This window comes from Panthera onca, chromosome C1 (assembly GCF_046562875.1).
Source record: "Panthera onca isolate mPanOnc1 chromosome C1, mPanOnc1 haplotype 2, whole genome shotgun sequence".
In the NCBI taxonomy this organism is placed as follows: Eukaryota; Metazoa; Chordata; class Mammalia; order Carnivora; family Felidae; genus Panthera; species Panthera onca.
Window position 1 is genome coordinate 177175247 of NC_138346.1, and position 19957 is coordinate 177195203.

Sequence of the window (19957 nt, forward strand, 5' to 3'; positions counted from 1 at the left end):
TGAGGCTCAGAGAGGGACGGCGACTTGTCCAAAGTCACACAGCAAGGAACTGGCAGAGGCTGAGTGCAAGTCCAGGGTGTGGGATTTATTTTTTTTAATTTTTTTTTTAACGTTTATTTGTTTTTGAGACAGAGAGAGAGCATGAACGGGGGAGGGTCAGAGAGAGAGGGAGACACAGAATCCGAAACAGGCTCCAGGCTCTGAGCGGTCAGCACAGAGCCCGACGCGGGGCTCGAACTCACGGACCGCGAGATCATGACCTGAGCCGAAGTCGGATGCCCAACCGACTGAGCCACCCAGGCGCCCCAGGGTGTGGGATTTAGAACAAACATGTCGTAGGTGAGGACCAGTTGGGATAAAAGGCACAGTGTTTAAGGACTGTTAATAAAAGTGAAATCTTGTCTGTGTCCACCTAGTCACATGGCGAACAGGGACAGAAGCCCAGGGGAGGCTACAACCTGCCCAAGGTCAGGGCAAGCCCAAGCTCACTGCCCCCGGGACCACTTTTTTGTCCAGTTAAGGGCAGGGACTATCCCTCCAGGGCCTTTTCCTCCCCAGAGAGTGGAAACTTCCCAAGTCCCTCTGACCCAACTGGAGGGTGAAAAGAGCCGGAATTTCTGCCACGGTACATGGATCTGGAGCCTGGGGCTGAGGGCTGACATCCCCGGGCTCACCAAGGCCTCCAGACCTGAAGGGCACCCCACCCACCCCTGGACCATCATGAAGACCTCACCCGCCCTCCTCCCAGTTCATCAACCAGTGAGAGGGGCCGTCCCAGAGGCCCATGTTCTTAGAGGAGACTGAAAGTCGTCAAGGCCAAGGGAACAGAGCGCAGCGATGGGATTTCAGGTGTAACAAGCCAGCGAGGCAAATCATGGACTTTGGGAAGGTCAGAGCCAAATGGAACGAGAGCCCCGCTGCCCCCTTGCTCGTCAAACTTTTAAAAAGCTGCAGACCCTTCCTTTCAAACGGAATCCACATCATGTTCTCCTCGGCACCCCCACGTCCCCATAGTCGTTGGCAAGCCCCCCACAGAGGACCCCCAGGCAGTGAGCCCTGAGGAAGAAGAGCCTGGCAGCCAGGAGCCAGCCTGGCCCTCACAGCTAGGCCTCCAAGTCCTGTTGAACATGAACAATTTCACGGAACATCGGCATCAGGCGAAGGCCCCTCTGTGCCCATGACGGTCAAGGCAAATCAAGGCCACTGCGTTAACTGTGGCTGAGCCCAGGCAAGCAGGAACACACAACACACAACACACAACAGTGAGCACACACCCGCCTCTCGTGGCTGGTCCGTGAGCTCTGCCCGTCTGCCAACGACCCAACGACAGCATTAGCTTGGGCCTAGCCTTCCCTCCTTCTAGATCGGACGGATTAATCAGAGGGTTAGTCCTGCTTCCCGCCAGTACCCGATGTAGGGCAGAGCCCCACTTCCCCAGACCCTCCCTCGAAACCCCTAACTCCTCAATAAGCTCTTTCTCACCCCCTCTGGGACATGGCTGCCTTGGGGTCTGTCGCCCTCACGGCCATAGTGAACCCAACTATTAACTATGCGTGAGCTCTGGGTGGGCTTCTCCCGCAGGGCACTGGCAGATGGATTCTATCAAACATCTAACTCTGCAAAAGTCAAAGGCAGGGGGCCATCTCACCTCCCTTTTGCACACGAGGAACGTGAAGGCCCCAGAGGCGACCAGACTTGCCCCAGTTTGCAGAGCGGGGTGAATACATAATTTATCCTTCAGCTGGGACAATTTTGATAGTGAAAGGGTCCACGAATAATAAGTGGGGACAGTGGGCATAGACCAGGACTGCCCAGCGCAGGCTATGCATACGGGATCCCCATCATGCTGCAAGACATGGGGGGGGGGGACCCAGGACTGGCAAAGCCTGAGCCTCGCCATCTCTCTCTGCTGCCCCAACCCCCCCCCCCACGTGCCACTCCCTGGGACAGGGTTAGGCTCTCTGCTGGCGGGCCTGGCAGCCAGAGGCTCTGGGTTCTCTGGGGAACGCCCCGCAGTTGTGATTCAGGGGCACGGGCGGCTCCTGAGATTCTGTGCCACACAGCTGTCCCACATGGTCACCGCACCGCGGGTGGTGTTCACTTTCCAGAGAGTGCCCACGGTGCCCGCCGGGCACGATGCCTTATTCATCCCGCCCAGAGAGGGGATGGGTGGTAGTTTCACATAAAAGAATTTGCAGGTGAAGGTGACCCCTTTAAACATCGAACACTTTATTTTAGCTGTTTGCCCAGACGCCCCTTCTGATGCAGGTCACCTGCTCCCCTGACGCTGCACCTTACTGTCCACTGTCTCAGGGCCACTGGCAGGAGCATGCGACGGCAGAGGGGAGGTGCCCCACGGCGCCCTTCACCATAGAGGATTTCCTACTGGGTGGGGGTGGTAATGACCCAGAATGAAGGGGGAGTGCGTCTCCAGGGGCGTGTACTTCTGACTCAGCACAGGGCTGAGTCCCTCCCCTCCCTCAGCCGAGACCCCCAACTCTAACCCAGAGGCCCCGGGTGCAAGTTCTGAGTGGGAAGCATTGTCACTGGCCTTCTCTCAGACGCTGCCACTGTCCATGCTGGGGCACACAGGCGTTGGCAGAGATCAGATTCATACAAGCATTACACCGGGAGGCTGCGGGACAGTGATACCTTCGGGGGTTGCTCAGGTAGCCTGAGCTAGTCGTCGCTGCATTCGATGGCCCCAGACGGTTGTGCAGCTGTCACTCTACTGCCCCCGGTGTGTCCACTGTCAACCCCTCGGCTCCCGCCTTGGCTTGCACTCTGCACTCTGTTCCTAACTTACAAGATGCCAAGCTCAGTAGATCGTAAGCTCTTGGTGGGCAAGAACCTTCTAGGTTCGTGTCTCTCTCCCCCTAAAGAGTCCAGCGTAGTGTCTGGGACACCGTAGGTGCTCCGTAAACACCACCGGAATCAAGCTGAATCGAGCCAGGAGGCTTCGTCTCACCCACAGTCCCAAGCCAACGCAGATGTACTCTGCAGGGAAGGGGGTTTCTGTGGGGGCTTTTCTGCCCGCCTTTGTGACTCCTGTGCATGCCATTTGGAGGTCTGAATGCCAGAGAATGAAGGGGTGGGGGGCTGAGAGTTCGGGGATGGCGATGGGGGCAACCACCTACAAAAGGCTCTGCTCAGGCTTGTAAGCCTTCAGTGACCACTGGCCGGAGCGCAGGAGATACTGAGGTGAGGAGAGTTAACGTGCTAGCCTCGAGCAGCCAGCCCTGCTCCGGCGGTAAGTGTTCGAGGCCCGAGGGTGGCACAGAGGAGCCGGAAGTAACTCATTCCGGGAGGCGGTAACACCAGGCGAAGCTTTCAGAGGAGGGACATCTGTGCCAGGGTCTGAAGGCTGAGCATGAAGTTGCCAAGACATGCAAGGAAGCAAAGGGCACGCTGGTGGAGGGGACAGCTTGGGACGCGGTAGTGGGAGGGGGGCGTGGAATTAGAGAGAGGAGGTTGTGGCGTGGGGCCGGCCAGGGGGACAGTCGGAGGTCAGCAGAGGTGACTCATGGAAGGTTTTGGATCTGGGGCCGAGGGGGCCACAGGAGGGACGTAGGCAGACGGCGTGGTTCGCTCCGAATGGGGCGTGGGGCAGGATGGGGGGTTGGGGGGCGGGGAGCAGGATCGGGAACCCTGAGAGGCCTTCACAGAGGATCAGGGTAGCACCAAGTTGGGTCCTGCTCAGAGGCCAGCTTTGGGGGGAGGCAGAAAAGGCTCTTGAGGGCCCCCGCGGCAGCGAATCTTCTCAGTGAATCACAGCGTACCTTGAAAGCTTCACCACAGGAAACTAACAGCTGGAGAGCAACGGCCCAGTGACAGCAAACATCCCCTCCCCATGCACTTCTTGGAGCCCCCAGAGTGCTCTCGGGTCCACTGTCTTGTGCAAACCTCCACACAGCCCCATTTGGCAGACAGGGGCATCGAGGCCCTGTGAGGTGGCATGAGGGTTAGCAGTGGTGCAGGGCTAGAACCCGGGGAATGGTCCCATCTCAGCCCTGGGCGTCGGGCTCAAAGCCCAGCTCCTTGTCCGGAAGGGGGTCCCCAGGGCTGTCCGGCAGCCCATAGTACAAGTCTTCCCCTTCCTGCTCTGGCTCCTCCGTGCCTATGTCTGAAGACTCCTCTTCCTCCTTCTTTGTCCTTTGGGACTGCTGCCCATAGCTGGACAGGGCGGTATCCCACCATTGCCGCTCTGGAGGTGCGTCCTCTGACGTGGGGGCGTCGATCAGGGCAAAGTCATGGAAGCGGTCCAGCGGGCACTTGCAGGCCCAGGGCTCCCCGGGTGGGGGGTGAGGCTCGTCCTCCTCAGGCGGAGATGGGTTGAGGCTGCCTTCCTCATTGGAGCCCACATCCAGGTCATCTTGGAAGGAAGCCAGGGGTGCAGGGCCCTGGGGACAGGCCCGGAGGCTGCAGGAGCAAAGGCCGAGAGGGTGAGGGTAGCCCTGAGTCAGAGTGCCTGGGTCCAAATTCCAGCCACTGGCTGCAAGGCCCGGGGCAGGTGAGTTCACCTGTCTGGGCCTCAGTTTCCTCCCCTGTAAAGTGGGAGAAGTAATCGTACTCACTCCTAGGGTTGTCTCAGAGGATTACAGCGCATAGTGGGTGCAAAGCACTTTGCACAATGCCTGGCACATAGTAGGTGCTCAAGAAATGGGCATTATTATGTTATTATCCACACCGGGTCCTTCCTCTGCCTCTCCAGCCACTCAGGGGTCACCTTCTGTTCCCTCGTCTGCCTCCCACATCAGACACAGGAGCTCCTGAGGGGTGGGGGGCCTTCGGGGTGGGGGGCAGGCAGTAGGTTCCAGCAATGGCAGTAGGATAAATGAATAAATGGACGCAGGAGAAGCCCAGTTCATAAACAGCCAGGGAAGGGCTGGGTGGGGAGCGCCCTGCCGGAGGTCCCAGAGCACCTCAGCAACAGAGCCCGCATTTGAACTCAGGTCGTCAGGCTCCCTGCCCCCAGGGGAACTCACAATGAGCATTCAGAGAGTGCAGGGGGCGGTGGTGGGCCTGGTACTTGAAAGCACTGTCCCAGTTCTCACAACAACCCTCTGAGGTAGGAGTGATGATTCCCACGTGGGGGAACTGAGGCCCAGGGGAATAAGAAGCTCACCAAGGCTACGCAGGAGAGGAGCTGGGATTCGAACCCGGGCCCGGCTGACCAAGCTCAGACTCATGCGTCTGCTACATCTGCTGCCTCTCAGGGTGTCCCCACCCCCATGCCCTCTCTGGTCCCAGATGTTCCCCCACCAGCCATCAGTGGCCTACAGCCCCTCCTCCTTCACCCCAGAACTGGGCAGCATCCCCACTCCTGCACTCCGTGCACTCACCCAAGCCTGCTCTCAGTCGGGCTTCTCTCTTCCCCGTCCTCATCTGAGCCCCTGTGGATGACCACCGCAGCCTCTATCCAGGCCTGAGCCTCACAAGGGCCACCTTCTCCTCCACCACTGGCTCCCAGCTGCGGCTGTCCCGGCTCAGGGGCCAGCAGGGGACGGGGGTCCTCATGGTAGCCCATGACCTTCATCTGGATGTGGCTGAAGTCAGGCAGGCTCTGGTCATAGGCGGCTTCTTCCCACAGCCTGACGTATGGGGGCTGGGAGCTGGGTGGCGCACAGCAGACAGCGGAGACAGGACAGACAGTTAGGTGGGCAAAGGTCCACACAGGAGGAGACATCGGCGTTCCCCCCTCTTCCCCCGGCCCCCCTGTTCTGGACATCCGGTCTCCCCAGGTCTCCAAGAAGCCTTTGGGGGGGATGTAACTGTACCCAGTTCGTGGATAAGAACACTGAGGCCAAGAAGGCGTGCCTCGGACAGCAGGTGGCAGAGCTAGGGCTCCAGCCATCATGTTCTCTATGCTGTCTGCAGCCCCTCCGGAAAGTGAGGTTCGGAGCCTAGCTCCCTCACCCAGGATCACACAGGTGAGCCCAGAACTCAGAGCAGCCTGAGCAGCAGCTCTGTGCAGTGGCCCTTCCTGTGGGGCCGATCCCGAGGCTGACCCCTGTGCCCACCCAGGGTCTAGCCACCTCACTCCCCTGGGGACATTCGGTCACTCTGTGCGCCAGGAACAGAAAACACCATCCCTGCTTCCTTCCCTAGGCAACGCAGACAGTTCCAGGGCCCTGGTCACAGACCCTGGACGTGCAGCTTAGCACTCTGAGCACAGAGCCACAACCTCCAGGGCTGGGGAGGGTGGCCGGTCCCACTCCCTCTCCAGGGTCTGGCCCATCACTGACTCCCTACGAGGTTTAAGGCCTGTGGTTGTCCTTTCTGAGCCTCAGTTTCCACATCTGTATAAAGGGCCTGACCCCCCGATCCCCCCCACTTCACAGGGTCTCTATGAGGACTGAAGGAAGTCACGAATGCATTACCGGTTTAGCCTCTGGTGCAAAGGAAGCGGTTCCTACGAATGGTGACACGCTTAGGGAGAGGGCCTACCATGTACCAGGTTCTGTTCTCAGTACTTTGCTTATATTATCTCACCTATCTCTCCCCGAAGCCCTAGGAGAAAGGTGCTATCAGTACCCCTATTTTGCAGGCGGGGCAAAGAGAGGTAAGTCGCTTTCCCCAAATCCCACACGGCTGTGCTTGGCCATCGACATGCCCCTTGTTTGCCGTCACAAGGCATAGTAGCCGTCACAGCTATTTGGGATTTGGGGCCACACCTGTTCTTGACTTCTGGCCCCACCACTACGTCACTCCAAGACAGGGCAAAGTCCCTGAGCCTCAGTTTCCTCATCTGTAAAGTGGGAATAATAATGCCTACGTCGTAGAATTGAGAGTTCAGAACAATCCCCGATTATTAATAGCATGCTCCCAGTGCGTGGGGAGGCAAAGCGGGAACCTGCGGCAAAGCAGAGGAGACACCGCCCGCCCCTCCCATCACTCCATCACTCTCCTCTGTAAGAGGAGGCTGGCCTGGCCTGAGGGGCTGCCGCTGCCCCCCACCCCCACCCCCGAGGGCCTGGCACCTACCTCTTCATCTCGGAGGCGAGCCCATTCTCCAGCAGGCCCAGTGCCTTTGGGGACAGGTTGCCTTGGAAGTCAGAGTCAGCGGGTATGAAGGTGATCTGCGAAGCAAAGGAGAAAAGGCTTCTCTGCAGCTCCCCTGCCCATCCTGACCAGGGGGGCCCTCGCCCCGCCGCCGTGTGACAGGAGAGGGGCCGGCTCAGGACCCAGCAGCGGCAGGGGCGGCGGGAGAAGAGGGGGAGGGTGTTTGGATCTCTAGGCTTCTACTCCCACCAGGATCTTCATTTCACCCAAAAGACATTTATTGAGCACCAGCTGTGTGTCAAGCATGCTCCTTGGCCCTAGGGGGCAGCAGTGAGCAAATGAGACAAACATCCCTGCGCTGGAGGAGGTGGTGTCTTCTCGTTTCCCGGGGTCCTCGTCCAGTGCCCAGAATGTGCCTGGCACACAGTGGGTGCTTCATCCATATCTGGCCCGTGAGTGGAAAGCAGATCATTGTCATCGATTTCTGGGCACAGAGGCTGCGGCAGGGGAAGGGAAGGGAATGGCTGACGTTGCACCCGCTAGTCCCTGTCCTTGAACTTTCAGGGATCAAGAGGTCTCTGCAGGTGCAGCAGATGGGGTGGGCGTCTGGTGGCAGAGGGGAGGCAGGTCATAAAGGAGGCAGTGGGATGAGACAGAAGGAGCCCTGCTTTGGGGGATCCAGGAGACCGGGGAGATTCCTCCCTCGGGCAGCTCATCCCTCCTCTCAGAGCCTCTACGTGCTCCTCTGTAAAATGGGCTAGCCTCGAAGAGATATTTGCAGCGTTGTTCACAACAGCCGAAAGGTGGAAGCAACTCGAGTGTCCAACAACAGATGAATAGATAAAATGCGGTACATACATGCAGTGGAACGTCATTCGGCCTTAAAAAGGAGGGAGGGTCTAACACAGGCTACGACATGGATGAACCTTGAAGAAATAAGCCAGTAACAGGGGCGCCATGGGTGGCTCCATAGGTTGAGCGTCCGACTTCAGCACAGGTCACGATCTCACGGTTTGTGAGTCCAAGCCCCACATCGGGCTCGCTGATGTCAGCCTGTCAGCACGGAGCCCACTTCGGATCCTCTATCCCCCTCTCCCTGCCCCTCCCCTGCTTGTGCTGTCTCAAAAATACACATTAAAAAAAAATAAGCCAGTAACAAAAAGACAAATTCTGTACCAGTCCACTTGTATGAGGTGCCTTCAATAGTCAAAGTCATAGAGACAGAGAATAGAATGGCAGTTGCCACAGACTGGAGGGAGGGGGGTGGGGAGTTATTGTTTAATGGGCGTAATAGAGTTTCAGTTTTGCAAGATGAAAAGGGCTGTGGAGATCGGTTGCACAACAATGTGAATTTAATTAACCCTACTTCAAAATGGTTAAGACAGCAAACTTCATGCGATGTGTATCTTACCACCATGTTTGTTAAATGGGGCTAGCGAGACCCGTCTCCTGGGGTTGCTGTGCGGATTCCATGAGACAACGTATGAGGAATTCCCCAGAACAATGCTGGGCACATAGGGGCCGCTCGGTAAACCATAGTTTGATGCTACGGGGGATGAAGCTGTCTGGCCTCTCTGAGTCTGCTGTCCTCAACTGAAAATCCGTTCAACAAATATGTGATGAGACCCCACTGTAATATACGAGAGTCATGAATAGTCTCTCTCTTCCTACAGAGCGCGATAAGTAAAAGACACTTGTTTGCACCGCAAAAGCTCCCTCCTGCTGGGGAGCAGGGGATGATGGGTAGAGGGGTTCTTAGAACTCCTATGAGTGGTAAGCTTCCCCCCAAATGTCTAGAAATAAGGCAAGGGTCTTGGTATCTTCCACACCTACCAAGGATGCCCTGCACTTGCCAGCTGGCTCTGTACTTCTTAGAAGCTGCCCATTCCTCTATCTCATTACCTCATGGCTCAGTCACCACCTCCCTCCCTTCCTCCTCCTCCTCCTCCGCCTCCTCCTTCTCCTCCTCTTCCTCAACAACACGATTAGCACCCCACAATCACCACCACTACCATCATCTCTTTCACCGTCACCATCGTGTCACAACCACACCACCATCGTCACCGTCACCACCACCACTATCATCATCTCCATCAACATCATCACCTTCACCATCACCACCTCCACAGTCATAATCTCCATCAACATCATCAGTATATCCTTACCATCACCATCACCACCACCATCACCACCATCATCACCACCATCATCATCATTATCACCATCATCATCTCCATCAACATCATCACCATCACCATCACCATCTCCACAGTCATAATCTCCATCAACATCATCAGTATATCCTTACCGTCACCATCACCACCACCATCACCACCATCATCATCATTATCACCATCATCATCTCCATCAACATCATCTCCATCACCATCACCACCACCATCACCACCATCATCATTATCACCATCATCATCTCCATCAACATCCTCTCCATCACCATCACCACCACCATCACCACCATCATCATCATTAACACCATCATCATCTCCATCATCATCATCTCCATCAACATCATCACCTTCAGCATCACCACCTCCACAGTCATAATCTCCATCAACATCATCAGTATATCCTTACCATCACCATCACCACCACCATCACCGCCATCATCATCATTATCACCATCATCATCTCCATCAACATCATCTCCATCACCATCACCACCACCATCACCACCACCATCATCATCACCATCATCTCCATCAACATCATCACCATCACCACCATCATCATTATCACCATCATCATCTCCATCAACATCATCTCCATCAACATCATCACCATCACCATCACCACCATCATCATCTCCATCAACATCATCTCCATCAACATCATCACCACCACCATCACCACCATCATCATCATTATCACCATCATCATCTCCATCATTATCATCTCCATCAACATCATCACCACCACCATCACCACCATCGTCATCATTATCACCATCATCATCTCCATCAACATCATCACCATCACCATCACCACCATCATCATCTCCATCAACATCATCTCCATCACCATCACCACCATCATCTCCATCAACACCACTATCATCATCACGATTACCTTCATCATCATCATGATACACCATCACTACTGTCACCACAGTGGAAAGCCTGAGGGGGAAGGAAAGGCTGGAGCATGTTAGAACACAAGTCCTTTTAAGAGAGGAACAGGCAGAGTTGAAACTGGTGAGGGGATACCAGACTACGAGGACCCCAGAACATCAGACTAAGGAGTTCAGTCTTTACCCAGAAGCAATGGGAGCCCTGGAGGAGTCCTCGGCAGACGAGGACACGGGCAGATTTGTGTTCAGGCAGAGCAGTGAGCAGTCCCCAAAGGGAGGTGGCAGAGGGAGCGAGGGAGACCTATAGAGAGGACAGATTCATCAGCCGCCAATTGGGGGCCTGGTCCCGGGCTCCGGGAGAGCCAGCAGGAGAGGGATTTGGGGGAACTGTGGGTAGAAACAGAAGCCAGACAGGGAGAGGCCCTGCTTTCTCTGCCAGCCCTTCCCTTCTCCCAGGAGCCCTGCCTCACCTCAGCCTACGGGCACAGCATCCCTGCTGCCCCATCTACCCGATTTGCCCCAATTCCTCTGCCTCTGTCATGCCTGAGGTCCAGCCGACCACCACATCTGACCAAGTGTACTTCAGAAATTCCATGAGATAAACTCAGGAGACGTGCCAGTGCTATGCCCGGCCACAGCAGGCCCTGCACATGTGATGAACTAGTTCTTCTCGGTTCCTACAGGCTTGGGTTCAAATTCTGCCTCAGTCCAGGGGCCCACCATCTCTCACCTGGACCGGTGAGGAGTAGTCTTCCTCCACTGGCCTTGTTGCCCCCGAACCTCCATCCTTTCAGATGTCAGCCTGGGAACTTTCCTGAACTGCAAGGCTAATCGTGTCCCCAGGCCCCGCGGAGCTGAGCCCTCTCCGTCTCCACCTTCCTTCCAACCTTCCCCTTGCAGCAGTCACGTCGACCCACTCCCCCTGCCCTTTTACCTCGTGTCTTGGGTCACGCTGTTCCTCCTTCCTGGAAAGTCCCTCCCCATCTTCTCTGCCTGGTGGACTTCTACTTAACCTACAGAGGCCAGCTCGTCTTCTCCGTGAAGCCTGCTCTCTCCCCATCGGGCAGAAAATGGTCTCCCCCATGAGACCCCCAGCCCCTCAGGACAGGGACCGCTTCATTCACGTTACTCTCATATCTTAACTGGCTGATTCCGTTCCCTTATATCTGTGTTTGCTTCAACCCGGAAAATTCCCATTTGTCGGGCACTGAGAGGCAGGGGAGAATGGGCCCCGACGGCCCAGGCCCTGAGACAATGTGGGAGGCCGGGGCCTCTCCTCCGGCGACACCTCCCCAGCCAACAACACACCTTCCTTCCCGGCCTCGGTATGCCAGCTCGCACAGCCTGCGTCTCTGAAACACACACCCACACAGCCCCGCACCGGTGCTCACACGCCTGCACACACGTTCAGAGGCCTGCCCGACGCCACACACGCCAATTCTGAGGACGAGAGTGTGATACGGGGCCCCCACATACAAGACCTCCCTGACTCCTCCCCCTGGGCCACGCGAGGCTCCCGGAGGTGGGGGGCAGCCCCTGCCAAGGTCACAGAAGAGGGGCGTAGGGAGGAGGGAGTTGCCTCTAGGCCCGGTAGACACCAAAGCGGGCGCTGCCTCCACAGCAGCTGAACACGTGGATCTATCAACAGTTACTCATTAATACCCAGTAAGATTCCCTCTCCCCTCGCTCCCTCACTCCCCACCGCCACCCGGGCCCTCACCTGCCCCCCAGAGCCAACCTCGGGTAAAGGGGGAGAGGGCAGGAAGGACACCGCCCTCCACACCCCTGCTGTCCCCTCGCCGGGCCCCAGGATGCAGCCTCCTCTCTGGGAGGAGGGTGACAACGGAGGTGGTGACACAGGTGGCAGGGGCCCCGAGGACCTCTTCTCCTGGTGACCTCCACTCAGGGCATTGCACAGACAGAGGCTAGTTGACTGTAAACTGCCTGGTGAATGACTACAAACCAGTCCAGACCGCCCCAGCACCAAACACACTGACAGCCCGGGGCTGGCCCACAGAGGGGGCAGGGCTGGGGAGAGCCAGGTCCCGGCCCCCAGGAGCTTCCTCCCTCCCTCCCTCCTCCCCTGAACCCCTGAGCACAGCCACCCAGGTGGGAGGGAGGAGGGGGGTGCGGGTTGTGGGGGCTGCCTGGGGCCCGGAGCCCTACATGTCAGGACCCGCAGGGCCCTTCGATGCACCCCCTTTCCGGCACCCTCTGCCTGACACACGCGTTGTACAAATGAGGAAACTGAGGCTCAGCGAAGGAAGGGGTTTGCCCAGAGTCTTCCAGACGGTTGGAGACAGAGCCCAAGTTAGAATCCATGCTTCTCTCCTTGTCTCCCTGGGTCTGTCTGACCAGCTGTGTGACCTTGGAAAAGTCACTCATCCTGCCTGGGCACTGACAGATCACAACGCCTGACATGCCCCACACATTGCTGGGGGAGACCATTAACAGTGCGATTAGAAGCCCTTCTCCTAAATACAGCACCCTACAGTTTATAAAACATTCCTACATCCCATCTCTTCTCTGTTATTCATAATAACTTTGGGAGGCTGGGAGAAATAAAAGCTTGGGGCCCATTTTACAGATGAAAGAAACTGAGGTTCAGACACTCAAAGGTCACACAGAAAGTTTGAGACAGAGCAGGAACTAGAACTCAGGACTCCCAAACCAGTGCTCTTCTCATCATTAAGTCGCTCATAAGGCTAGGAGTACATAAAACTGAAGAAGAGAGCACTGCCCAAGCCACACGGTCAAAGTTACCCCTGACCCACCCTAGAACTCTCAGCGGCTCTGGGACACAGGGATAGCCCTCGGAGGTGGACACACACATCTGAGCTCTAAGCCCCAACTTGGACACTTAGGGGCTGAGGGACCTCACTTCCTGAGCCCAGTGCCTCTCCACTCTAAAATGGAACTACAGGGGCACCTGGGTGGCTCAGTCGCTTAGGCCGCCAACTTGAGCTCAAGTCATGATCTCACGGTTCGTGGGTTCGAGCCCCGCGTCTGCACGTTGGCAAAGAGCCTGCTTAGGATTCTCTCTCTTTCCCCTTCTCTGGCCCCTTCTTTCTCCCTCTCTCTCTCTCCACCCCCCCTCCCTCCCTCACTCTCTCTCTCTCTCTCTCTCTCTCAAAAATCAATACATAAGCTTAAAAGATAAGAGAATACGGAACTACAGACGGTACCAAAAAGCGCAGGACGAGGACAACCGCACCGTGCGTGCAGGGATGCCTGGCAGGCAGCAAACGCTCCTTAATATTGATGTCAAGCACATGATTGTGCGTGGGGTTTCACTGTGTCTCCCACAGGGCTCAGGGCTCCGGGTCCAGGGGGCTTCTGATCAATCCTGATGAGGAGGAAGGGATGGATGGATGGATGGATGCTCATGAGGGCAGAGGGAAGAAAAGAGAGTAAAACAGGGGAGGAGGAAAAGACCAGTGAAGGAGGGGGCGCTATGCGGGGAACAGAGGCAGGGCCCCCGAGCTCCCTGGGCCCGGGCCCGCAGCCCATCTGAGGCCACCCCCACCTACCTTGGGGTAGCACTGGCACATGCTCCAGACGACGCCCCCGATCACCATGACGCAGCCCATGGCGTAGAAGGTGCCGTAGACCTGGGGCCGGTCGTGGCTCATGAGGAACGTGCCGAGGGCCAGCAGGAAGAGCCCCAGCACAATGAAGCCGATGCGGAAGGTCTTCTCATCAGCCATGGCTGCCTGGGGGGCCGGGGAACCAGGGCACGCGCCCGCACACACCCACACAGAGAAGGAGGGCGCTCCGGGACCACCGGGGACTGGGCTTCGGGTGGAAGGGAGGGCGGCAACCTCCGGGTCCAGCTCCAGTCGGGGGTGCACAGCTCAACCCGGCTGCAGGAGCTACGCTTCGATGGGCCCAGGGCCGCCCCCCCCCCCCACCTTGACTCCCTCTCGCCTTCCCTCTGGGCCCGGCCAGAGCCTGTGTGCGTGTGTGTGCGCGTGTGAATCTGGGCGAGGGAGAACATGAGGGAGGGAGCAGGGCAGGTTTCAGGGGCTGGGCCCCGGCCAAGGCTTTGACATCACCTCATTTGCCTGCGTGGGGCTGAGCTGGGCTGGACGGGTGGCCCCACGCCATCCGGCCACGGGAAGCAGGGCACAAAGAGGCCCCGGCCGAAAGACGTTAGCAGGCCGCTGGACGATTCCAGAGCCCCACGGGCTAGCATTTGAGGGTCCTGAAGAACTCTGGACTCTTCAAGGTCGTGTGCCCCTCTGGGGTTCAGGAATAATGGCTCCTATTTGCTGGACGGCGGCTGCATGCATGACACTGTTCTAAACGTGCCACAGGTTTTAACCCAATGAGGAGAATCCCGGGAGGCAACTACTCCTACCCCCACGCTACAAATGAGGACAGAGGGGTAAATCGCCCAAGGTCACACAGGCAGAGCAACTAGAATCTGAACCCAGAGGCTCTGCACCTGGCGACCATGTGATATTGCCTAACTGTAGATGAAAATTTGCAGGGCGCGCTCTGGGGGCCAGGCTTGGATTCTGGTTCCTCTATTGGGGGCGGGGGGCAGTATGCCCTTGATTAAATTACTTCTCTGTGTCTCAGTTTTCCTCCTCTGTATAATAACAGAGGAGGATAATAACAGCACCTCCCAGGACCAGCGCGACCGCCAGGCCTGGCTTCCCTGGGTTCCTCGTTCCTTTCTCATACCCTGTGCTCCCCTGCTTACAAAGAGCTGCCCCCTAGAAAGTCTCTGTGCATTAATGCCCCTGTAGGGTGTGAATGACTGACACCCTGACCTAGGAAGATGCCTTAATTCTAAGAATGGCATTTTTTAAATGTTTAAGAGAGAGAGAGTGAGAGAGAGAGAGACAGAGTGCACACGTGGGGGAGGGGCAGAGAGAGAGGGAGACACAGAATCCTAAGCGGGCTCCAGGCTCCGAGCTGTCGGCACCGAGCCCTACGTGGGGCTCCAACCCACGAACCGTGAGATCATGACCTGAGCCAAAGTCCGATGCTTAATCGACTGAGCCACCAGGCGCCCCTAAGAATGGCATTCTCGTGTTGGGGTGTCAGTCCTGGGAACAGGCTGATGGGACACATCAGATTCCTTCATGGGACTATATGGAAACAAAGGCCATCAGGATCTCTAAAAGAAAATGATAACTTGTAGTTCTTAACAGGGTTGAGTTGCCACCGCGGGACACAAGGCTTTCAGATGGTGTTGTGACTTAGTAGGTTTGGGGGGGGGGAGGAGGGGGGTTCTGTTTGTTGTCACCACCTTCTCCCTCCTCCCCATCTTGAGCTGTGCTCGCTCCGGGGCACCACACCTGCGCTCCCACCCTCTTCCTGGTGCTATGGCTTGCAAACGCTTTTTCCAGGGGACGCTTGGTGGGGGGGGGGGGGGGGGGGGGGATGGAGAGGGGGAGGGATCCCCTGTAATAGACCCTCACAGTGAGAGGTTGCTGAGGGGTCAAGAAAGGCTGAGAGTCACCTGGTCACATCCAAGTTTGACTCCCCAGGTGAACTTGGGCTGGTGGCTCCACTCTGGACTTGAGACTTGTCACCTGAACACCATAGGTGGTTATCAGGCCACCTCCTAGGTACCGGGCAAGGCAGTGACCTAATGGAGGAACAAGTGCTTTGCAATCTGATTATCAACCTGGCCGGACCCTCCAGGGCAGTACTATTATCATCTTAAAGAGGCTCAGAGAACGGAAGCGACAAGCGCCCTTCCCAGAAGAGGGGCTTCAGCCCATGCGGGTAGGTCCTGGCGCAGGCAGGCAGGCAGTGGATCTGCGGGGTCGCGGTCCAGCAGGAGCCTCTCGCGCCCCCTGGTGGCCGTCGTAGCACCCGCTCTGCAAGACGCTCACGGTCCGGGCAATCAGGCCTTCTCTGCCCCTCAGCCCACGTTATCGTGCCCATTTCACAGGCGAGGAAACCGAGCCTGGGGAGTAGCAGGGACTGGCCAATATCTCCCTAAACTGGGTCGGTGGCTAAACGAGGACCGGGACCCGTGCAGCCCCAGCCCCAGTGTAGATGAATCTGGTCCTTAGACTTTCAGGGAAAGCCTCCCAAGTCACCAGAGCATTTTCCTCTGCGCCCCACCTTTTAGTTCCTCGCCATGACGCAGCCTCCTTTCCCCCTTTTCTCTTAAAAAAAAGGGGGGGAGCGACAAGTAAGCTCTGGGACAAGTATGTGGTCAGTACAATGGGTCTGATGTCACCTCTTCCACAGAGCCGCGGTGGCGGTTCAATGGGAACATGTTTGTCCAGAGCGTTGGAAACTTTCGGCCCTCCGTGCTTCCCGCTCCCCTCCCACCTGCCGGTGGCCTTCACCCTCCTCCCAACCTCGAGGGCGGTCGTGGGAGCAGCGGTTCAGAGGTCTGTCATCTTCCAGCAGAGGGCGCGCTAACCGCTGTTTCCTTCCTCCAGGATGCATTCAGGATCCTCTGGAAATCCTCGGAGGCGTGGGGCGGGGGGGGGGGGGGGGGGGGGGGGGGGAGGGCAGATCACACCCATTTGACAGATGCAGAAACTGAGGCTCATGGAGGCAACACCTGTAAATAGCAGAGCCAAGAATTCAAACCAGGTCCCCAGTCAGTCTCTTGCTGAGCACCTACTACACATGCTCTGGGAAGTGTGAGGGAGGCACTCTGATAAATACGGTCTTTCAGAGAGTGATGGCGCTTGGGGGGCACAGTAAGATAAAGGCTCTGAGACGTGGGTGAGGTCCAGTATATGCACAAAGCAGAGTGAGGGATGGGGGGGGGGGGGCGGGGAGAGGGGGCTGGGGAGGTGGGAGGAATGAAGGGACAGATTCATAGAAGGGGATCCTTGAGAAGTCATTTGGAGTTCTGTCAGGGCAGGAAAGGCAGTTCCGACAAGGAGATCAGCAAGTGCAAAGGCCCAGGGGCAAGCAAGCACTGACACATGGCTGGAGCCAAAACTCTAAGTGCCATGCACCTCCCCACCCCTCCACTCCCCTACCTCCTCAGACCTGCCCCTCCCAAGTCGACTCCATCCTTCCAGCATTATTCAGGCCATCACCTGGATATCCTGGCCAGCATCCTTACCTCCCCTCTCACATCCGCATCCTGTTGGCCCTACCTCTAAGATGTAAGAATCCAATCACTTTTCACCCCCAACTGCTGCTCATCACTCAGGTCCCAGCCCCCATCATCTCTGTCTCCGTAATTGTCTCTGCTTCTACCCTTGCCCCCCGAAGTCTCTTTTCAACCCAAATGCCAGGTCAGACCATGTCACTGCTCTGCTCAGAACCCTGGGAGGGGGCCCCGTTTTATCAGAGTAAATGCCAGAGACCTCAAAATGGCCCCCAGGCCCTGGATAATTTGCCCGTGCCGCCCACCCCCTCTGCCCTCTGAGCCCATCTCCTGCCCTGCCCCCTCTCACTGGACCCCAGCGCCCTGGCTCCGTGCTTTTCTCAGGACACAAGGCACCCCAAGGCCTTTGCACCTGCTGTTCCTTCTGCCTGCAAAACTCTTCCTCCAGACACTTGCATGCCCCCCCCCCTCCGCCGCCTGCACCTCCTTCAAGCTTTTGTCCAAATGTCATCTTCATGTTGAGGCCTCCCTGCTGTGACATCTAAAACTGCAGAACCCCCCCCCCGCCCCGCTACCGAGGTGTTCCCTGTCCTCTCTACCAATTTACTTTTCTCCATAGTACTCGTCCCCATCTATCATGCTATATACACTATTTATTTGCCTTGTCTCTTGTCTCTTTGCTTTGTGCACTGTTGTATCCCCAGAGGCTAGAACCGGCTAGGCTCTCCCCTGATATTGGGGAAGGGAAGGATGGGTAGAAGTTCCACCAGAGAGGGAGGCCAGAAAGGGAAGCACGGGCAGGGGGGCCTCCTGGGGTCATGCCAAGGTATCTGACATCTCTGAGAGGCCAACGTGGGGTCTCTAAAGGGGGTACGCAGGGGAGGGTAACATGGATGAGATTTTAATTCTACAATTATTCTCTGGTTCCAAAAACAGGTTGGAAGAAGCAAAACAGGGTGGTGGAAGAGAGGAGCAGTTGCCAGGCTCTAGCAGAAGCCTATGAGAGGAAAATTAAAGTGAACAATTTTTAGGAGCGATTAGTTGCTGAGGGTAGGGGCCAGGGGGTAGCTAGGGAGTTTCCTACTGGAAAATTTAGGACTGATTTGAGGTGGCGTGCTTCAGGGGACAGGGTGACCAGCCAGCCCAGAGGGAAACAGAAGCCTGGGAGGAGCCCAGGGACAGCTTGAGAGGGGCCTGATGTCCCAGGCCCAGCGGCAGCACCACATATAAACCCTGAGTGGTGGGTGAAGAAACCAGACGGCTGCATCCAGGAGGCAAGAGTCCAGGAAGCAAGCTGGTGCCTACTGGGGGCTGTGGGAGTGGCTGACCCAGCCTCACGGGGCTCCCCCGTCCTGCACCCTGCCGGAGGGTCCCCAGTTGACAGGCCACTGTGGCTCAGAAGGGGACGGTGGCTTGCCTCGCAAGGAGACTGGCTCTGTGGTCTGGCTCGGCCTCCAAGACACTGGTGACCTTGAACAAGTCACTGCCCCTAGTGGGGGCTCTTACAGATAAGCCCCACCCACCCCTGCCGCCTCCAGCTCCCGCTGCTGGCTCCCTGACCCACCTGGCTGGGGAGATTCCTCGGTTTAGGGGAAGGAGGGAATCTGGGCTCTGCGTCCAGAGCCCTGCGTCCCCTGGGCTCTGGGGTCCCAGCCTGGGACCCCATTAACTCCTTAGGAATTGCAGAGATCTGATAAATCCCCCTTCCCCATCCTCATGATACGTGTGGGACTCTGAAGAGTGTGTGTGTGCGTGTGTAACCAGCTCAGCATCACACAGGAAGGGGAGGGTGGAGGCAGGATTCCAATGTATGTCTCCACAATAGTGGGAAGGGTCGGGACAGACGGGAGAGAAAGAGAGGAAGGGAAGGAGGCAGGAGTCGGTGATGGGGAGGGAGAACATTACAGAAGAGCCACAAGATCTGGCTCGCGTGGCTGAGAGGGCCCAAGAATGAGAACAGTAGCGACATCTATCCCTTCGGTCCGTCGGCGAATATTTGCTGAGCACCTCCACGTGCCAGGCGCCGTTTCTAGGCCTCAGGGACACCGAGGTAAAGGAAAGAAATACCTCTGTTCTAGCAGAGTTTCCTGATGGAGAGAAACATACAATAAACAAAGAAACGAGAACCAATTTTAAAAGGTAAGATGTTAAACGGTGACAGGCGTTATTTAAACAATGGAGTGGGGGGGCTGGGGGCTTCTGTGTTACCGGAGTGCTCAAGGAGTTCATGGGAAGGGGGGCACAGAGGGATGGGATGGAGGTGAGGAGTGGGCTGTGGGAGAGGAGGAAGGCAAGTGCAAGGACCCTCTGCAGCCAGAGCAAGGGCTCAGTTTCCTTGCCTGCTAAATGGGAACACCACCTGTAGCAAGGCAGCCTTGATGATGTGAAAGGATGGCATACAGTAGGCCCTCAGGGAATGCTGCCCCGATCCAGCTGACTGAGCCCTGGGGCTTGCTGTGTGGCCCTGGGAAGGTTACTTAACCTCTCGGAGCTGGCTTTCTCAGCTGGCGAATGGGGGGAGGTAGAAAAGAAGGATGCAGAATGGAGCTGGGAAGAAAATAGACATTTCTGCCATGATCTGGAAAGTAAGGGTAGGTAATGAGCTCCCTGTCCCAGGAGGTATGGGAGCAGAGACCAACTGTGCGCTAATCGACACCTGCCATGGGGTTAAGACGTGCACTTGTTATTTGATGCATTAGTACTGCGCCTACAGGGTCAACGCGAGCTCACAACGCCAGCTGCTACCGTCTCGTCTATCTGTCACAACCCAGCTCCTCGGATAGGGGCCGACGCCTCTGTCGTTCCCAATTCCCATCATATACATG

At 57.0% G+C, this 19957-nt stretch overlaps 1 protein-coding gene across 1 annotated transcript; it reads right to left on the reverse strand.

Annotated features, from left to right (window-relative positions):
• Positions 1-3612: 3612 nt before the first annotated feature.
• BSND (barttin CLCNK type accessory subunit beta) lies at positions 3613-13987 on the reverse strand. Its single transcript, XM_078450610.2, has 5 exons — positions 13621-13987; positions 6985-7079; positions 6928-6940; positions 5343-5605; positions 3613-4419 (listed from the first exon to the last, which is right to left on the reverse strand). The coding sequence occupies exons 1-5, from the start codon at positions 13795-13797 to the stop codon at positions 4005-4007; spliced, it is 963 nt and encodes a 320-aa protein (XP_078306736.1). The 5' UTR covers positions 13798-13987; the 3' UTR covers positions 3613-4004.
• Positions 13988-19957: the final 5970 nt, after the last annotated feature.

Coding starts and splice junctions, on each gene's coding strand:
- BSND (XM_078450610.2), bottom strand. CDS start 13,797: ATGGCTGATGAGAAGACCTTCCGCATCGGCTTCATTGTGCTGGGGCTC. Junction 7,080..13,620: donor TGTGCCAGTGCTACCCCAAG/GTAGGTGGGGGT, acceptor TTTGCTTCGCAG/ATCACCTTCATACCCGCTGA. Junction 4,420..5,342: donor CCGACTGAGAGCAGGCTTGG/GTGAGTGCACGG, acceptor TTGCTCCTGCAG/CCTCCGGGCCTGTCCCCAGG.